We start from the raw sequence: 20,596 nt of genomic DNA on the forward strand, positions 1-20,596 counted from the left end.
GTCTGGGTGGCCTGGGTGGTCTATGTTGTCTGGGTGGTCTATGTGATCTGGGTGGTCTATGTGGTCTGGGTGGCCTGTGGTGTCTGGGTGGTCTGTGGTGTCTGGGTGGTTAATGTGGTCTGGGTGGCCTGGGTGGTCTATGTGGTCTGGGTGGTCTATGTGGTCTGGGTGGTCTATGTTGTCTGGGTGGTCTATGTTGTTGGGGTGGTCTGTGTGGTCTATGTTGTTTGGGTGTTCTATTTGATCTGGGTGGTCTGGGTGGTCTGTGATCTGGGTGGTCTGGGTGATCTGTGTTGTCTGGGTGATCTGTGTTGTCTGGGTGGCCTGGGCGGTCTATGTGGTCTGGGCGGTCTATGTGGTCTGGGCGGTCTATGTGGTCTGGGCGGTCTATGTGGTCTGGGTGGTCTATGTTGTCTGGGTGTTCTATTTGATCTGGGTGGTCTGGGTGGTCTATGTGATCTGGGTGGCCTGGGTGTCCTGGGTGGTCTATGTTATCTGGGCGGTCTGTGGTGTCTGGGCCGTCTGTGGTCTGGGCAGTCTATGTGGTCGGAGTAGCCTGTGTTGTCTGGGTAGTCTATGTGGTCTGGGTAGTCTATCTGGTCTGGGTGGCCTGTGGTGTCTGGGTGGCCTGTGGTGTCTGGGCGGTCTATGTTGTCTGGGTGGTCTATTTGATCTGGGTGGTCTGGGTGGTCTATGTGATCTGGGTGGTCTGGGTGGCCTGGGCAGTCTATGTTGTCTGGGTGGTCTATTTGATCTGGGTGGTCTGGGTGTCCTGGGTGGTCTCAGCGCTGCGAGTCTGCAAAGTCTCCGACTCCCTTTCAGAATGACATAGTCGTTCGCTCGGTGTGACATGTGAACGGGTCGCTCTGCACACTAAGCGCCTTAGAGGGGATTTACATAAATGTGTGAGTGCTTTGAATACTCTCCATCCCGCTGATTCCTCGGTACAATGCCATTGTATCCTGATTGTCTGTGTCAGTGGAGGCGAGGGATCACCGCTTTAGGAGCATCCAATCCCTGCCAGCCATCGTTTTCGGATCAGCACCGGGGGATAATATTGGACTTCAGGGACAGCGGTGACTTCAGATGACGGCTGAAGAGCGCAATGCCTGGAGGTAATTATTCCATTCTCATCTGCTAAATATTTAATTTTTATTGAAAACGACAGAAATAAGTGTTCTTCACTTTTTACACATCCTTACAGCGAAGAAAGGAGGAAAACGAAGTAACAAACAAACACGGGTCAAAGTGACCTACCCCTCTGCAGGCAAAGCTGAACTTCATTCTGCTTATATTTTGCTTCCCTCCCTCCATCAACATTCAAATAACATTTTTACATAAAGTGTTTGCCTTTCCATTACAAACCTTATTTTAGATGTAGTGACATTATCACTGGGTCTCTGTGCTTCTCTATACAATGCAGGCAGATCATGGCTGGTGGGAGGGGCTGGTAGGGCGCTGTACATAGCTTCCTAAAAACATCACAGCACCCTGCCTTGGTACTCCTCTCAGGAGTATTCAGTCCTAATGCAAGCAGTGGGCTGGCTCTCTGGGAGAATTTATGAACATATTGAAATGCCTTGATGGGCAGGTGCCGTTCTGGAGGAGTGGAATAGTCTTACTGAGCTCACAGTAAAGAAGCCAGGCAATCACATCCTTTACAGGAAAGAATCAACAGTCTTATTATGCCGGTAACAAAAACTCCATAATGTGACTGCTTTTACAGTAAAGAACCTACAATCTGACTCTGCTAACACTACATACATCTCAGTAGTACTACATGTACAGTAAAGAAGGTCTTCAAAGAGGTCTTCTTACTATATCAGAGGCTCCTCTATCACATCAGAAGCCCCCCTATCATATCACAACCCCCCTTCCCCTCAGAGTCCCCCCCATCATATCAGAGGTCCTCCTATCACATCAGAAGCCCTCCATCACATTAGAGGTCTTTCCATCATATCAGAGTCCTGCCTTCACATCGGAGTTGTCCTTATACATCAGAGTCACCACACAGCCTCCCCATCACGGCCCCACCCATTACACAGCCCCTGCCCATCATAGAGTCCCCATTACACAACCCCCATTACACAGCCCCCCACCATAAAGACCCCGCCCATTATAGAGCCCAACATTACACAGCCCCCTATAATAGAGCCCCCCCGCTCATCATAGAGCCCCCCATTACACACACCCACCCATCATAGAGCCCCCCTTACACTGCCCCTGCCCATCATAGAGTCCCCATTACACAACCCCATTACACAACCCCCATTACACAACCCCCATTACACAACCCCCACCATACAGACCCCGCCCATTATAGAGCCCAACATTACACAGCCCCCCATAATAGAGCCCCCCGCTCATCATAGAGCCCCCCATTACACACACCCACCCATCATAGAGCCCCCATTACACAGCCACCCCATCATACAGCCCCCCATTACACAGCCCTCCACCATACAGCCCCCGCCCATTATAGAGCCCCCATTACACAGCCCCCCCATTACAAAGCCCCTGCCCATCATAGAGCCCCCATTACACAGCCCCCCTATTACACAGCCCCTGCCCATCATAGAGCCCCCATTACACAGCCCCCCATTACACATCCCCTGCCCATCATAGAGCCCCCCATTGCACAGCCTCACCACTCATAGAGCCCCCCATTACACAGCCACCCCCATCATAGAGCCCCCCATTACACAGCCTCACCCATCATAGAACCCCCCATTACACAGCCACCCCAATCATACATCTCCCCATTACAAAGCCCCCTACCATACAGCCCCCGCCCATTATAGAGCCCCCCATTACACAGCCCCACTCATCATAGAGCCCCCCATTACACAGCCACCTCCATCATACAGCCCCCCATTACACAACCCCCCCTATCATAGAACTCCCCATTACACAGCCCCCCCCCCCCAACCACCTTTTGGCTTCAGTGGCATGGCAGAGGGTGGGAGGTGGAGGAGATCTGTCGCAGGTGGACCTCCATCTTCTCCAAAAAGCTAGGGGTGGCCCTCCATGCTGCCTGCACTGGATCAGAGTCCTGCGTTGCCATAGTGCAGGCGAGCCATCAGCCTGGCAACCAAGGACAGCGTGCCTCCTGGTCCTACTACGTCATTGGTTGCTATGGTGCTGGCAGCCACCCCGCCTGCATCATGGCAACCCAAGAGGCTGATCCAGGGCAAACTAGGTCCCCTTACTCGAATCACCCAGCTTGGGAAGCACTGGCTCACTGTAACAGTAAAGAATCCCTTTCCATGACTATTGAGGAATAAGCATCTCCCAGCTGAGATGGCACTCATTCTTTCAACAGAAGGGGACCTCCCATGGTCACTGTCTGGCAAAGCATGCTGGGACATGTAGTTCAGCAGCTGGAAGATGGTGTCACCAGTAATGGGAGTGAATATGATATAAATGCCTGGACTCGTTGCAGTAAATAGAATAGGCTTCTCCCTCCTTTCCTCATTGATCTCAGGTTAGGATCATGCAGGGAACTGCAGAAAACTGACACAGCCGCACTCACTTATTACCAGTTTCCATGGGATGAGAGATATTGTACCCCCACCCCCATCAATATGCTATTGACTTTTTTAAATAAAATCTTCCAGTTTCATTACATACCTGTGATGTCATCACTGGGTCTCTGTGCTTCTCTATTAAAGGCAGGCAGATCATGGCTGGTGGGAGGGGCCATCAGGGTGCTGTACCTGAAAACATGTCAGCACCCTACCTCAGTACTCCTCTCAGCAGCCCTCAGACCTGATGCAAGTAGTGGGCTGGTTCTTGGGAGGAGTTATGCAAATAACAAAATGCCTTGATGGGTGGGCGTCAGCCTGGAAGAGTGGGCGTTCCTAGGCGAGCTGTATTTGAATGCAGACCTCTTTAGGTAATGTCCATGTGGCTGGATCAGAGGTCTCCAAACTATGGCCCGTGGGCCACATCCGGCCCTCTGCAGGATTTCATCCGGCCCACAGACTCAGTTCAGCATCTTCAAAAGGCAGCAGTCTGAGGATTCAGGTCAGCAGATCTGTGCTGCAACCCCCAACCAGACTCTGTAAGGGGGATCCAAATGTGAGGGGGGACTCCAATGGGGACCTTTACATAAGGGGGGATGCTACTGGGTTCCCTGATGTAAGGGGGGGACTCCAATGGGGACCTTTAGATAAGGGGGGATACTACTGGGTTCCCTGATGTAAGGGGGGACTCCAATGGGGACCTTGACATAAGGGGGGCTCTACTGGGTACCCTGATGGAAGGGGGGGACTCCAATGGGGACCTTGACATAAGGGGGGATACTACTGGGTTCCATGATATAAAGGGGGACTTCAATGGGGACCTTGACATAAGGGGGGCTCTACTGGGTATCTTGACATACGGGGGGACTCTACTGAGTGCCCAGATGTAAGGGGAAACTCTAATAGGGACCCTGAAATAAGGGGGAACTCCAATGTGGCCCTTGACATATGGGGGAACTCTACTGGCTTCCCTGATGTAGGGGGGGGACTCCAATGGGGACCTGGATATAAGGGGGGCTCTACTGGGTACCTTGATGTAAGAGGAGACTCTAATAGGAACCCTGAAATAAGGGGGAACTCCAATGAGGCCCTTGACATAAGGGGGGACTCTGTGTACCCTGATGCAAGGAGGAACTCCAATGGGGATCTTGACATAAGGGAGGACTCTAGTGGGTACCCTGATGTAAGGCTGGGACTTTATTCGGGACCTTGATGTAAGGGGGAACTCTAATGGGATTCTGAAGTAAAGGAGACCCCAATGTAAAAAACAATCTAATGGGGACCCTGATGTAAGGGGGCACTCCAATGGGGACACTGACATAAGGGGGGACTTTACTGGGTATCCTGATGTAAGAGGGGACACTACTGGGGACCCTGAAATAAGGGGTCACTTCAGCGGGGACCTTTACATAATGGGGGGGGGACTCTAATGGGTACCCAGATGCAAGGGGGGACTACAATGGGGACCTTGACATAAGGGGTGACTCTACTAGGTATCCTGATGTAAGTGGGGACTCCAACAGGGACCTTGACATAAGTGGGGACTCTAATGGGTACCCTGATTTAAGGGTGGGATTTCAATGGGGACCTTAATATAAGGGGAAGCTCTAATGGGGACCTTGATGTAAGGGGGGAATCTAATGGGGATTCTAATTTAAAGGGAACTCTAATGGGGATTCTGAAGTAAAGGAGACCCCAATGTAAAAGAGAATCTAATGAGAACCCTGATGTAAGGGGGGAATCTAATGGGGATTCTGAAGTAAAGGAGACCCTTATGTAAAATAGAATCTAATGGGGACCCTGATGTAAGGAGGGGCTCTGATGAAGATTTTTTTCAATCCGCAAATATCTGTAAAATATACAACGTGGTTCTCAAACTAAAAACTTTGGAGACCCCTGGGCTAGATGATGCTCCCGGGTTCCTGACGGTGACAACAGTAGGTCATGAGTTGGGTCACTTCTAGTTTCCCTCAGATGCCTATGAGACAGGGTGACAACACAGGAGCCGAATTGGAAGACTTGGACAAAGCGTTGTCACCCTATAACAGGAAGTGCCGGAACAGGGACATTTATGGCAGGATCAACAGAGATTATTTTAAGGAAAGCTGCTTCTATGGCAAAAAAATTCTTTATCAAAGCAAAAATTTTTCAACTTGTAGAGCCAAGGGTTGGAGAACATTCTTCAAGGAACTCACAGTCAATGCAGCGTAAATTCCGCAGTCATAGGCCCGAGCTGAAGAGAGCACTTGTCAAGGGAGGAGGAGTCCGGTGTGGCCGGTCCAACCCAAGAGGGAGCGTAAGGAGGTCTAGGCAGGGGCGGACTGAGCGGAACTCGGTCACTGCCTGAGGGCCCCGGGTCAGTAGGGGGCCCCATGAGATGCCCCTGGTACCTTTCATAGGCTTTTTTGGGTGTGGTTTGAGTGTGGGCGAGGACACAGGGGCCCCATGATCTCTTATTGCCCGGGGGCCCCATGAGTTGTCATTCCGCTCCTGGGTCTAGACATAGTCCCTGCTCGTTCCCTAATCCTCTGGAACCTTTCCCTACTGCTAGTGCTGTCCCTGACAGGCAAGTAAGCTCTCCCTACACGAGCCACTTGTCAAATGTGTGCCAAAACTTGGGGGCAGGGACTTAAAAAGACTCTGCTTGACCCAAGATGGCTGCCATGGTCACCTGGATGCAGCACAGCCAAACCGTAACGCTGCTCCAGACGACCACGGGAACCATAGAGAAACCAAGGTTGTCTTGACTTCCCCTCCAGCTGCAGTAGAGCGCCACCTACAGTGGAGAAAGAGTACACCTGCCTACAGAGGGTTTAAAGATCCTTGCCATTGTTCCCTTTAAAGACAGCAAACAATTTCACTGAGTCCCATCATTTGCTCTCTATCCCCAATCGGTGTTCAGTTAGTTTTCACTGCAGTTGTGTTCACTCCCCTTTTCCTGCGTTCATTTGCACCCAACACAAACGGTGAGGCTTTGCTGAAGAAAGCTAAGGAGCTATGTGTGAAATGGCAAACATTGCATATGGGTGAAGAGGAGGCAGAAATGAGGCCGTCCTTCAGGTTCCATCTACATTTCTCCTCCCTGGTTACCCGTTCTTCGGCCAGCACCCAACGTGTGGGGAGTTCTGCTTGCACACAGGTGAGTGAGATGGCTGAGCTTCAGGTGAACTCACCTGTGGTCAAGCAGTGATCCCCCTATCTTCTAGCCGGGAGTCAGCTTCCAGGAGGCCTTAAAAATGCTGGATTGGATACGATGGTGGTGGCCATGGTGGTGGTGGGATGGGGAAGGTGAGAGAACAATGGCCTATGAAGAAACACAGACAAGATGTACTAGTGGAGCACCAGCTAAAACACACAAACACGGCCAATCAGCAGCAGCCAGGCACAGACAGCGCAATTAGAGAGTCAGTAACGAACCCGTCGTCTTCGTAGAGGTACTTGACTACACCCCAAGGGAGGACAAACAGCAATGGGACACCTGAGGGGGAGAAGAGAGAGAGAAGAGACAGTCACTGGAATATTAGAGAGATACAGACCCTGAAAGACCAAGGCAGAGAGCGATCTTACATACTATGGAAGGAAAGAAAGAAAATACAGAGAGGCCTGATGCATTCAGCTGCAAGAGCATTTAAAGGAAAACTCCACTTTTGTAAAAAAAAAAAAAAAATAATAATAATAATATAGAAAATAAAATTGCTACACAAGTTATTTTGTAATTAAATGTTATTTAAAAATGTCCTTCTATTTCAATATGCGGCTCAGGGCCGTCTTTTAGCACGGGGCAATAGGGGCAGCTGCCCTGGGCCCAGTCATTGTTGTGCAGCCCAAAGCAGCTGAGCTGCCCCTTAAGCCCGCAATACCTGTGAACAGTTGATGAGTGGTTTTGGCTATCACTCAGGGGATGAGGGTGAAATTGAATGTTGAGGAGGCTGGAGATTGTTTGGGTGTTACGTCCTGTGCTGTGATTGGCCGCCTCAGTAAGGTAAACCTTGTCCGGTGACAGCGCCTGTCAGTCCTGGGCACAATCACACCGACCCGTCTCCCTCACCATGTCCGACAAGCTGCAGACCATCAGCCCGCTGAAGATCTTCTCGGGCAGAGGACCCGGAAGGCTGTTCCTGGTGTTTGTCTGACTTCTATCAAGCAGGGGCGTATTTACCACAAGGCAAACAAGGCATTTGCCTAGGGCTACATTTTTCAAGGGGGGGGGCAGCACCGCCCTCTGGTAGAAGAGATGGAAGGGACACACACGTCATGGGGACCAGGTGGGATCCAAGAGAGACTGCAGGCTGCTTGACAGTGTATGCACAGCACGACTCTCGTTCCCGGGGATGTCCAGAGCTGTGAAAGTGAGTGTCTCTCTCTCTCTTGCCGAGGGAGGGGGGGCGGCTGGTGTATTGGGGGCAATGCTAATGGAAGGTGGTGTTGGTCGGTGTCAGTCTCTCTTTGCAAACGGGGGGGGGGGGGGTGTTGGCCAGTGTCAGGCTCCCTCTGTGGGGGGGGGGGGGTGTTGGTCGGTGTCAGGCTCTCTCTGTGGGGGGGGGGGGTGTTGGTCGGTGTCAGGCTCTCTCTGCGGGGGGGGTGTGGGGGAGAGGGGGGGTGGTGTTGGTCAGTGTCAGGCTCTCTCTGCAGTGGGGGGTGGTGTTGGTCGGTGTCAGGCTCCCTCTACGGGGGGGTGGGGGAGAGGGGTGGTGGTGTTGGTTGCTGTCAGTCTCTCTCGGGGGGGGGGGTTGGGTTAGTGTTGGTCGGAGTCAGTCTCTCTCCGTGGGAGTGTGTGTGGGGGGTAGGTGTTGATCTGTGTCAGTCTCTCTCCATGGAGGGGAGGGGGGGTGTTGGTCGGTGTCAGTCTCTCTCCGCAGGGGGGTGGTGTTGGTTGGTTTCAGTCTCTCTCCACAGGGGGGGTGGGGGGAAGGTGTTGTTCAGTGTCAGTCTCTTTCTGTGGGGGAGGGGGGTTGTTGGTGGGTGTCAGTCCCTCTCCGCAGGGGGGGGATGGTGTTGGTCTGAGTCAGGCTCTGTCCACGAGGGGGAGGGGGGGTTGGTTGGTGTCAGTCTCTCTCCGTGCATGGGGGGGTGGGGGTGTAGCTTGGTGTCAGGCTCTCTGGGGCCTAGGGCAGCACAAAACCTGAATACACCACTGCTATCAAGGTGAGACCACTGGGGGAACAATACAGGGATCTGTAGAGGAAGGGGAGGGGGGGCGAAATTGCATGGGGGGGGTCCAAGTAAATGTTTGCCCAGGATCCAATTAATAGTGAAATTGGCCCTGATGCAGCTCTGTTAATTTTCTAAAAATGTAAAAAAAAATGAAATGTAATAAGGCAACCTGGAGGGGTGCACAGAATCCCCCCAGAAATGTCCTTTCCTGCTTTTCTGATTGGCTCACTGATTTTTCCAGAAGTCTGCACCAAGATACAAGTCGGATTTTAGTCTGCCCTCCCAATAGGAGGTGAAAATCCACCCCAAGGGTTAAATACTTCTAAGAGGGATGCAGACCCCGCAACTATTCCCATCAGAACTCTGAGAGTGCACCGGGTGATTATAATGAGCCAGATCCTCCCATTCAGAATCAGACCGCACAGGACATGGAGGTATAAACTGCTATCTCTTCAGAGCGACAAAAGTAGGAATCCGCATTAAAGTTCGTTAAAATCCCGGCGATGTACACTCTGGGCAACCAGAGACAGGGAGGTAGATAGACAGACGGCCAGAGAGAGGGAGGTAGAGAGGCAACCAGAGAGAGGGAGGTAAAGAGACAGCCAACCAGAGAGAGGGAGGTAGAGAGACAGACAACCAGAGACAGGGAGGTAGAGAGACAACCAACCAGAGAGAGGGAGGTAGAGAGGCAACCAGAGACAGGGAAGTAGAGAGACAGACAACCAGAGACAGGGAGGTAGAGAGACAGCCAGAAAGAGGGAGGTAGCGAGACAGCCAACCAGAGAGAGAGAGGTAGAGAGACAGCCAACCAGAGAGAGGGAGGTAGAGAGACAGCCAACCAGAGAGAAGGAGGTAGAGAGACAGCCAACCAGAGAAAGGGAGGTAGAGAGACAACCAACCAGAGAGAGGGAGGTAGAGAGACAGCCAGAAAGAGGGAGGTAGCGAGACAGCCAGAAAGAGGGAGAGAGGTAGAGAGACAGCCAACCAGAGAGAGGGAGGTAGAGAGACAGCCAACCAGAGAGAGGGAGGTAGAGAGACAGCCAACCAGAGAGAGGGAGGTAGAGAGACAACCAGAGAGAATGGGAGAACTAAATCATCAGACGGAAAAGAGAGGCTGCATGTTGTGTGAATATCTCCTAAATGAGGGAAAGTTTAGGAGGTATCTAGTGTACCTCTATGATACCCCCATCTCATTAGTACCCCCCCACTCCGCAGATCCCTGGCTCAGTGATACCCCCAACTCAGTATTACCCTCATCTCATTAGTACCCCCACTCAGCAGATTCCTGGCTCAGTAGTACCCCCAACTCAGTTAAACCCCCATCTCATTAGTACCCCCACTTGGCAGATACCTGGCTCAGTAGTACCCCCGACTCAGTAATACCCTCATCTCATTAGTACCCCCACTTGGCAGATCCCTGGCTCAGTAGTACCCCCACTCAGCAGATCCCTGGCTCAGTAGTACTCCCAACTCAGTAATACCCTCATCTCAGTAGTACCCTCACTTGGCAGATACCTGGCTCAGTAGTACCCCCGACTCAGAAATACCCTCATCTCAATAGTACCCCCACTCGGCAGATCCCTGGGTCAGTAGTACCCACGACTTAGTAATACCCTCATCTCATTAGTACCCCCACTTGGCAGATCCCTGGCTCAGTAGTACCTCCAACTCAGAAATACTCTCATCTCAATAGTACCCCCACTCAGCAGATCCCTGGCTCAGTAGTACCCCCGACTCAGTAATACCCTCATCTCATTAGTACTCCCACTCGGAAGATCCCTGGCTCAGTAGTACCCCCGACTCAGTAATACCCTCCTCTCATTAGTACCCCTACTCAACAGATCTCTGGCTCAGTAGTACCCCCACTTGACAGATCCTTTGCTCAGTAGTAACCCCAACTCAGTAATACCCTCATCTCATTAGTACCCCCCACTCCGCAGATCCCTGGCTCAGTAGTACCCCCGACTCAGTATTACCCTCATCTCATTAGTACCCCCACTCAGCAGATCTCTGGCTCAGTAGTACCCCCAACTCAGTAAAACCCCCATCTCATTAGTACCCCCACTTGGCAGATCCCTGGCTCAGTAGTACCCCCAACTCTGTAATACCCCCATCTCATTAGTACCCCCACTCGGCAGATCCCTGGCTCAGTAGTACCTCTGACTTACAAATACCCTCATCTCAATAGTACCCCCACTTGGCAGATCCCTGGCTCAGTAGTACCCCCGACTCAGTCATAACCTCATCTCATTAGTACCCCTACTCAGCAGATCCCTGGCTCAGTAGTACCCCCAACTCTGTAATACCCCCATCTGATTAGTACCCTCACTCGGCAAATCCCTGGCTCAGTAGTACCCCCGACTCAGTAGTACCCTTATCTCATTAGTACTCCCACTCATAAGATCCCTGGCTCAGTAGTAACCCCCAGCTCTGCTGATCCTTTGGTTTGCTGCTTCTTCTGTCCTTTCTAGACATGTGCAGTTCATTTAGTTCCGAACCAAAATTTTAACAAAATTTTCGTTACTCGGAGATTCTAGTGTATCTGCATTTACGTAATAAAACAGTAACGAATTTAAACAAATTCAAAATAACAAAATGAAATTGAATTAAAAAACAAATTCAAACTGCAAACATGTTGGTGACTCTGGCTGGTTTCCTTCAAAGACTGTGTATTAATGTTAGAATAAAGCCGTCTTCCGAAATCCAAATCTTGTTCCACCCATTAATACAGCGGCACATGATGCCAGTTGCTATTGTCCAATCAGATCGTGCCATTTCTCTTGGTGGGTTGGACTAACATCCAAAAATATTGAATCCTTCCGATAATATATCGAACATATAGCAATCTTCCCGAAAGACTATAAAATTTTTCAAATCCACCCAGACCAGCATACAGGTGTACCGCGGTTTACAAATTTAATTCGTTCAGCGGGATTTTTTGTATTGCTGTATTGCAAAAAATTTGTAAACCAAAACGTGGTTTCCCATAGGAATGCACTGAAAACCAATAAATCCGTTAAAAATTAATTCGTAAATGCACTGAAAACCAATGAATCCATTCCGAAGGTCAGAAAAAAAGTAAAAAAAAAGTCTTTTATCCGTCTAAAACTCTTTATGAAGTGCACTTTAACCATTAGCCGCCCGGCCAATGGCCGTTTGGCGGCTTCAGATGTGTCTTTCCATTCCGGGTGCACGCCATTTGGCGTGCTCCCACACATGCGCCGTTTGCGCTAATGCAGAGCGGCGCAGCAGTGCGATCTGTCACCGGCCGTGCACCTCGGACACGACCGATGACAGATCCGAGTACCGACTCCCGTTGCTGGTACCATTTGACCTGCTGTGACCAATCACAGCAGGTCACATGACAGTTGTATACAATGGATGGCTTCATTCATGATGCCATCCATTGTATACTAGTGCCTAGCTGTGAATGGTCACAGCTAATCACATGCACATGTCGTGTGATTAGCTGTGACCAAATCACAGCTAAGCACAAAAAAAAAAAAAAAAATACTGATCACTTCCCCAAAGTAGTACAATGTTACTATGGTAACATTGTACTACTTTGGTCATAGTAAAATATAAAAAAAAAATCTTAAAAAAAATAAAAAAAATGTAATAAAAAATTAAATATAATAAAAAAAAAAAATATATATATATATATATTTTTTTTTTTTTCATACTGTCACCAGTCAGTGTCCCTGTTCACCGCCATGCCAGTTATATGATGACGCTGTACTTTTAATTTTTTCATTTTCCGAAAAATTATGACAAAAAAATACAACTTCAAAAAACTCGCCATTCCTCTTATGAAGTACGTCGGACTGTCTACTCTGCAAAAAGGGGTCATTTGGGGATATCTGTACTGTCCTGACATTTGGGGGATATCTGTACTGTTCTGACATTTGGGGGATATCTGTACCGTCCTGACATTTGGGGGATATCTGTACCGTCCTGACATTTGGGGGATATCTGTACTGTCCTGACATTTGGGGGATATCTGTACTGTCCTGACATTTGGGGGATATCTGTACCGTCCTGACATTTGGGGGGATATCTGTACTGTCCTGACATTTGGGGGATATCTGTACTGTCCTGACATTTGGGGGATATCTGTACTGTCCTGACATTTGGGGGGATATCTGTACCGTCCTGACATTTGGGGGATATCTGTACTGTTCTGACATTCTTGGACCTCAAGAAATTAGATTGGCCGTCAGTACTTCAGGATTGATCAATATTCAGATCTATACCATAGTTTGTGAACTCTATAACTTTCCTACAAACTAAAAAATACATCCTAATTTGGGTTATTTTCACCAAAGACATGTAGCAGAATACATCTCGGCCTAAATTTATGAAGAACAATTATTTATTTGTAAACTTTTATAATAGAAACAAAGAAAAATGTGTTTTTTTTTTCAAAATGTTTGGTCTTTTTTTCTTAATTTAGCAAAAAATAAAAACCCCAGCGGTGATTAAATACCACCAAAAGAAAGCTCTAGTTGTGTGAAGAAAATGATAAAATTTTAGTTTGGGTACAATGTTGTATGACCGCGCAATTGTCATTCAAAGTGTGAGAGCGCTGAAACCTGAAAAATGGCCTGGGCAGGAAGGTGTAAAATTGCCCGGTATGGAAACGGTTAAAGGCATAAATACTGTATAGGGACATGATTAAAAAAATTTAGGAAATGCATTGAAAACCAATTAATCCGTTCATATTGTGAAAAAAATTTGTAAACCGAGGCGTTATTTTCAATTTGTAAACCAAAAATTACGTTAACCGAGGCGTTCGTAAAGTGAGGTCCGCCTGTATATACAAAATGAATGCTGAAGATTCGAAATGAATGCCGAAAACTTATCAGGTCAACATAACAAATGTGATGAAACGGAATCCTTCAATGAACAAATACATCCGAAACGAACATCTCCGGTGCACACGTCTAGATTACCACTTGCCGACTGTAGTTTTACTGCTACAGTGCGGCCAGCTGCGTAGAATCACAACCACACACACACACATATATATATTAGTTCCAGGTAGGGGGAGCATGTGTGCGCCGACCTGACTGTGCTGACACTGGCTGCTGCACATGCCAATCAGCGGGCCCCGGCCAATGATCCACGATCGTTGGAGCAAGTGACAGGAGAGAGATCTAGGTTGGTAAACCGCACAGATCTCTCTATTGTCATCAGGAATGTGCCGGTTTTTGTCTCTCTGCAAAGCAGGGAATACAAACTGTCACATTCCTTAGTAAAAGCAGCAAGCAGTCTACACACGAACTCTTGTTAGGCACACAGTTAACCCTTCGATTGCCCCAGATGTTAACCCTTTCCTGCCCAGTGGCATTAGTATATTGACAGCGCATATTATTAGCACAGATCACTGTATTAGTGTCACAGTTGATGTCAGTGTTAGTTAGCTAGTGTCAGATTGCCCGCCGCACTACCACAGTCCCACTCAAAGTCGCTGATCACCACCATTACTAGTATAAAAAAATAAATAGGGGCGTGGTCTGCCATGCCAGGAAGATGGACGCTTAGCCTGAGAGCTCCCGCCGGCCGGATCCCTCTACACTGCCTTCAGAGGTGTCGGGTGAGCCTCAGCTGTCACAGGATGGGGAAGACGGACCGGACATCATCCGGTGCCCGTTCACGATCCCCTCGGGGCAATAGTGCGCAGGGGAGACCCATAAAGGAGCTTTTCCGCTCCCAACAGCAGAAAGAGGGACAGCAGCCATCTCCTTCCCCCTCTGCGGCTCCCTCCCCCCCTCCCTCTACAGCCGCAGATATGGCGATTCCCTCCTGTACTGCCACATGTGCAGACATGGCTATTCCCTCCTGCTCAGCCACACATGAAGCCCCAGATACAGTGCCCCAGCATGACATCCCTTCTGCCTCCCATTCTCTCTCCCTAAGGGATCTCCAGATGGTGGCCGCAGACATCAAAGCCACCCTGACTACATCGCTAAATACCGCTGTTAGCGATTTAAGGGCAGATATACAGGCTCTGGGATCCAGATTGGAACAGGTGGAATCCGCCTCCAGACAAAACAGGTCCGCTATACAGGGTGTGCAGCAAAAATCAGCGTTCCACGCTTCTGCTATCAGGGACATCCAGAGGCATATTGAGGACTTAGACAATCGGGGTCGCAGGCATAATATTAGAATTCGCGGCCTCCCAGAATCAGTGGAAACTCCAAAGCGGTTATCGCCATATTTAATGACCTCCTTGGTCGCCCGCCTGCAACCATGATTGATATCGAGCGTGTTCACAGAGCGATCCGCCCCAGGAGGGGAGACGCAGACCCACCTAGGGATGTCGTTTGCTGCCTGGTTAGTTTTCCGCTTAAAGAGGATATCCTCCACTGCGCCAGAGATAGGAGGCATCTTTTATATGGGGGAGCGGAAATACAACTGTTTCAGGACCTATCCAGTATTACCCTGCGACAACGGCGTGCTTTACGTCCTCTTTTGGATATGCTCCGATCACGTAACATCCCCTACAGATGGAGGTTCCCCTTTTGCTCTCTGTGCATGCTAATGGTCGCACCCACAACTTGCGAACTCCTGACGAATTACCATCTTTCTGCGTTTCCCTGGACATCCCACAGCCTGACCTCCCTGAGTGGTATGGCTCCATGAGCGTGCCACCATCCCCGGACCCAGGAACTGAAGATAGCACTATGGATCGGCTTGGCCAATCTCATCGTAGGGGGCGGATGGTCCCATCAACTCCTCCAAGACTCCCTGCAGGGGGCATGCCAGCTTCCCTCAGCCCAACGGCCTCTCCGGCGCACAGGAAGCCGAGGCGCGAAATCTAAGAGTCTGCGACTCTCACCAGCTAATGGCTTTTCAGTGCACTCCTCACCAACTGCACAAGCTCTTTTAAGGTTGCCGCCACTTATTTGCCAAAATGATAGCCATCACTCCACGAGCTTCACCTACAGTTGTTATCCTGCAAGCTACGACCGGGCCGCTGTACCTCTTTCCTGCCAAACAAGATGTTGAGCCATGTTCCTATTGTCTCGGCCTCCCATGGTAGGATTCAACTACTGGGCTTTGCTCGGGTTCTCTTCGCCGACGAATCAACACCCCTTCACAGGTCTTCCGCCTCCAGAAAGTTTTCGTCCCATGCCTTTTCCGGCCTCCCGTTTTTTCAGTCGACCGAGAGTTTCCGGGGCGATCACCGTCCTATGGCCTCACCCATCCTGAAACACCCGAACCTCATCCTCTTTGCCTTTGAAGTTGTCGTACTGCTGATGTGCGACTGTCCTGCTGTAGATGTCTCCACCCCTACATGCTTCGGACTGCATGCTCCTTTTTTTTTCTGATTCACCGGAAGAGGACTCCGCTTCCTTGTTAAGTATAATATATGTGAAATTTGGCCGAGGCTTATTATATTTTTGTGGGGGTGGTGGGGGTTGATGGGGTGATTGATTGCTCAGTCGGGTAAATGTTTTTTTAAAGACCATAACTGCTCATATTGAGCACTGAGGGTGGCGGAGTGAACGAGCACCGCCTCTCTCCCCTACCTGCCAGACCGACTCAACTGGAGTCGTACTTTATTCTCGGCCCGGTCTCTGATCCCTGCCATGGCTGAAGAGGTTGACCTGAAAGTTCTCATGCCCCTGACCTCCTCCATACGTGGTCTCCTTCCACCTCCTCGTCCCCTCTCATATGCATAATTTGAGGGGGGTTGTGCCCGTTCCCTCTACTACCCTGGGGGACTTGTTTACTCCTTTTGTATTTTCTCTAGGATCTGGTTTTGACCCTCAGGAGTATGGAGGGTTACTGTTTGTTGAATGGGGGGGTGGGGGAGGGGCTGGAGGGGGGGGGATTTTCATTTTCATGCCCGATCTGTTGTGATTTTGATTATACCTGTACTGTTTTGACTGCCTTCTTATGTTTACATTTATATTACATGACACGGTTTGCCTGTAATAGTGGTGAGGATCCTCCATCACTCCCTTTTTTACCGAGGAGCCTCATCTCGTTCCGCCTCGACATTGTTTGTCCTTTTTGCATTCCCCCGGTACACTTTACGATACCTCTTATATACGACGACTGCGATGATTCTTGCCTACTTAGCTCGCCTCACGTTGCGACAACTCCTATCGCCCCGGTTCTCAACCCTTTAACGATACACCCTGCACCGTCCTTCGTAGAGGATCGCTGATCGTTCTTACGTTACCAACTCTGAAGATCCCCTGCGGTACTTGCACCTCTCGACCCCGGCATCCTCGTTTCCGCTTTCCTTTCGCATAATTTTAAACAGGGGGCCTCCGGCCGGCGGTCGTTCACTTCCTGGTTTCACGCCGATCTAGTTCCCCACACAGTGAGCTCTGTGAGCTTATACTGAACCCCTTATTCGGCAATTATTACTATCTCTTCTCTTGGTTTCTTTGCTACTCTCTTTGTACTTCTTTTTTTTCTTCCTGTTCCCTTCCTCTCTCTCCCCCCCCCCCTTTTTTTTTTTTTTGGAATAGCGGGCCTGTTCCTTGAGCCGTCTATCACCTGTATTCTTCCTTTCCCCCCCCTCCCCCCCCTCCTTTTTTTTTTTTTTCTTTCTCCCAAGCAGTGGTGCAGCAAGGCTTCAGGCTTCATTCTTGCTCGTTAGTCATGCCTTCCTCTTCCTTTATGACGGGTCCACTGTCTTTGAAGCTCCTATCACTTAATGCTAAGGGTTTGAACATACCTGAAAAGCGCTCAATGCTACTTTCCTATTTACACAAACAGAAAGTGGACGTGGTGTTCCTGCAAGAGACGCACTTTCGCCAAGACTCTGTCCCCAAGCTTCATAATTTCCGCTTTCCCACGGTCCTTCATGCCACTAACCCATTGGCTAAATCAAAGGGAGTTTCCATCCTGTTTGCTAGACACCTCCCCTTCCGTGTCACTGATTCCCTTGCAGACCCTGAAGGGAGATATCTGTTTATAAAGGGGACCTTCGCCAACAGACCTATCACACTTGCCAATGTCTATGCTCCTAACTCTAGGCAGGTTTCGTTTATACGTTCCCTCACCTCCTCCCTGGCCGCCTTTCAGTCAGGGATGCTGATACTGGGGGGTGATGTGAATGTCCCTTTGAGTCCTTTGTTAGACTCCTCCTCAGGTTGCTCATTTTTGCCCTACAAGGCCCTTAAACAAATACATATACAACTACAACACCTGCAATTGCACGACTCCTGGCGTACCCTTTACCCTACTGTTAAGGACTACACTTTTTTTTCTCCGCCGCACAATAAATACTCTAGGATAGACTACTTCTTTCTGTCGCAATCGGATCTCCCTTTCCTCCACGCCGCCACCATAGAGCCAATGATCTTCTCCGATCACCATCCCATCACCATGATATTGCAGTTCCCCATTGCACATCCGCGCTCTAAATTTTGGCGTTTAGATGCTTCCCTGCTCGCGGATATTGTTACCGAACAAGAGATCCGCTCTTCCCTAACTGAATATTTTTCTTTGAATAACTCCGCGGATACTTCACCTCTCACGCAGTGGGAAGCCCACAAATGCGTGATTCGGGGTATTCTTATAGCTAAAGCGACGAATCGTAAAAGGCTCAAACAAGAGCGTATGAAACTCCTTACTGACAGGATCCATTCACTGGAGCGAGCTCATAAGCGGACCCTGGCCGCTTCCACTCTCTTGGAACTGACGAACGCTCGCACACAACTTCTCTCGGAACTGGGTAAGGTAGTCAGGAAAAGATATATTCTTTCACAGAAGCTCTACTATGAATTCGCAAATAAGAGTGGACGGTTTTTAGCTAGAGCTCTGCGTGAACAACGATCGTCCATGACGGTTCATAAAATTAGGGGCCCCGACGGCATTGAGGCCACATCTAACCCTGACATTGCTGCTCACTTTGAAAATTTTTATAAATCTTTATACAATCTTCCTCCGGAGCGCCCCCCTATACACACAGATAAATCCAGAGCCTCCTTGATTTCCGATTTCCTCCATCTCCACAGTCCGACCGCCCTCTCCGAGGACCTGGTTCTCGCTCTTGAAAAAGACATCTCCCTAAATGAGCTGCAGTGCGCGGTGAAACAGATGAAGTCGGGTAAGAGTCCAGGCCCTGATGGTTTTACGGCAGCTTACTACAAATCTTTTCTAGATATTTTGGGAGCTCCATTTCTTTCTGCCTTTAATACGCTTTCCCACCCTTCACAACCGCATAACCGTCTCCTGGAGGCTCACATTACGGTTATCCCCAAAAGTGGGAAAGATACCACCCAGGTGTCCAACTATAGACCCATTTCCTTGCTGAACGTGGATATTAAGCTATTCGCTAAGATCATTGCTAATCGCTTTCTCCCCTTGCTCCCCTCTCTGGTCCACGTTGATCAAGTTGGATTCATCCCGGGCAGAGAAGCAAGGGACAACACGATTAAGGCTCTTAATCTCAACCATTGGATCCATGGCTCTAGATATCCTGGTTTTTACCTCTCCTTGGATGCAGAGAAGGCCTTTGATAGGATTGCATGGGATTATCTAAAGGCGTCTCTAGTGGCCTTGGGATTGGGTGAGAAGATGCTTAACTTTATCATGGCCCTATACTCTGACCCATCTGCCCAAGTGCGAGTTAACGGCCATCTGTCAAACCCCTTTCATTTGAGAAATGGCACCCGCCAGGGATGTCCCCTATCCCCCATCTTGTTCGTTTTGTCCCTCGAACCGCTGCTACGGAAAATCCGTATTAACCCTGATATTAAGGGGGTCATGATAGCAGACAAAGAGTTCAAGTTAGCAGCCTACGCGGATGACATTCTCCTGTTTCTTACAGACCCTCGTACTACCTTACCCAATCTACTGAAAGACCTCGCCTTTTTTAGATTCCTGTCAAATTTCAAAATTAACTTCTCCAAGTCCTCTGCCCTTAATATGACCCTGCCAGCCGCACTAGTCTCTTTTTGTGAGTCCCAATTCCCATTTCATTGGGAAAGGGATTCCTTTACTTATCTCGGTGTCCAGCTTACCCGTCACATTGGTGACCTTTATGCAAAAAATTTCCTTCCAGCGCTTCGCTCTATGCAGGAAGATCTCAGTAAGTGGCATCATCCTTGCTTCTCATGGTTCGGTCGGGCAGCGATCTTAAAAATGAACATACTTCCCCGCCTCTTATATCTCTTCCAGACATTACCAATTCAGTTACCGGTGACCTTCTTCATATCTTGCAAAAGAATGTGCTCGTTGTTCCTATGGAACCATAAACGTCCGCGCATTGCCTACTCCCAATTGATCCTCCCTAAACTTGCGGGTGGTATTGGGTTCCCTGACCTTCAACGCTACTATTGGGCATGTCACCTCGCACGGATAGTCGATTGGCACGTTCACCAGTCCTCCAAGGATTGGATATATGTTGAAAGTGCTTCCTCCTCCCTACCCCTGGCCTCAATCCCTTGGCTTTTACCGAAACATACGCCACTGGCCCTTCTTACTCACCCACTGATAGGGCCCACCTTAAAAAATTTTCGTTTGGCGTGTAAATCCGCGTCTATCTCTGAAACACCCAACCCCTTAACCTCTATCCGCCTTAACCCTGATTTCCCTCCCGGGATGCACCAAGATTTTTTATCTAAACACTGGCCATATAAACAGGTCTTGGCGAAACACTTCATCCACAATGGCAAGTTGAAAACACTTCAAGAATTACCTACGAGTCTGGATATCCGCGAATTCCCCTTTTGGGCATACCTCCAAATTAGACACTACCTGCTATCACATAAACCCACTCAGAACTGGTCCCGCCCTCTTACCCTGTTCGAGTCTATTTGCGCTAAAGCAGAACCATGTAAACATTTGATTTCGGAGATCTACCCCCTCTTACTGGAAAACAGGACATACAACTCTCTTCCCTCTTGTCGGGCCTGGAATAGAGATTTAGACACTAACCTATCAGACTC

At 49.4% G+C, this 20,596-nt stretch overlaps 1 protein-coding gene across 1 annotated transcript in view; it reads right to left on the bottom strand.

Moving 5' to 3' along the window:
* The window catches only part of GLP1R (glucagon like peptide 1 receptor), a 469,752-nt gene that overhangs the window by 109,796 nt on the left and 339,360 nt on the right, over positions 1 to 20,596 (bottom strand). Inside the window, exon 8 of the mRNA XM_089692563.1 lies at positions 6,942 to 7,002. Within this exon, the coding sequence (XP_089548689.1) occupies positions 6,942 to 7,002 (61 nt within the window). The remainder of the gene's footprint in view (positions 1 to 6,941; positions 7,003 to 20,596) is intronic.

The sequence above is a fragment of the Staurois parvus genome, unplaced genomic scaffold (assembly GCF_062004578.1).
Source record: "Staurois parvus isolate SC_StPar_1 unplaced genomic scaffold, SC_StPar_1.0 ptg000595l, whole genome shotgun sequence".
NCBI classification, from domain to species: domain Eukaryota; kingdom Metazoa; phylum Chordata; class Amphibia; order Anura; family Ranidae; genus Staurois; species Staurois parvus.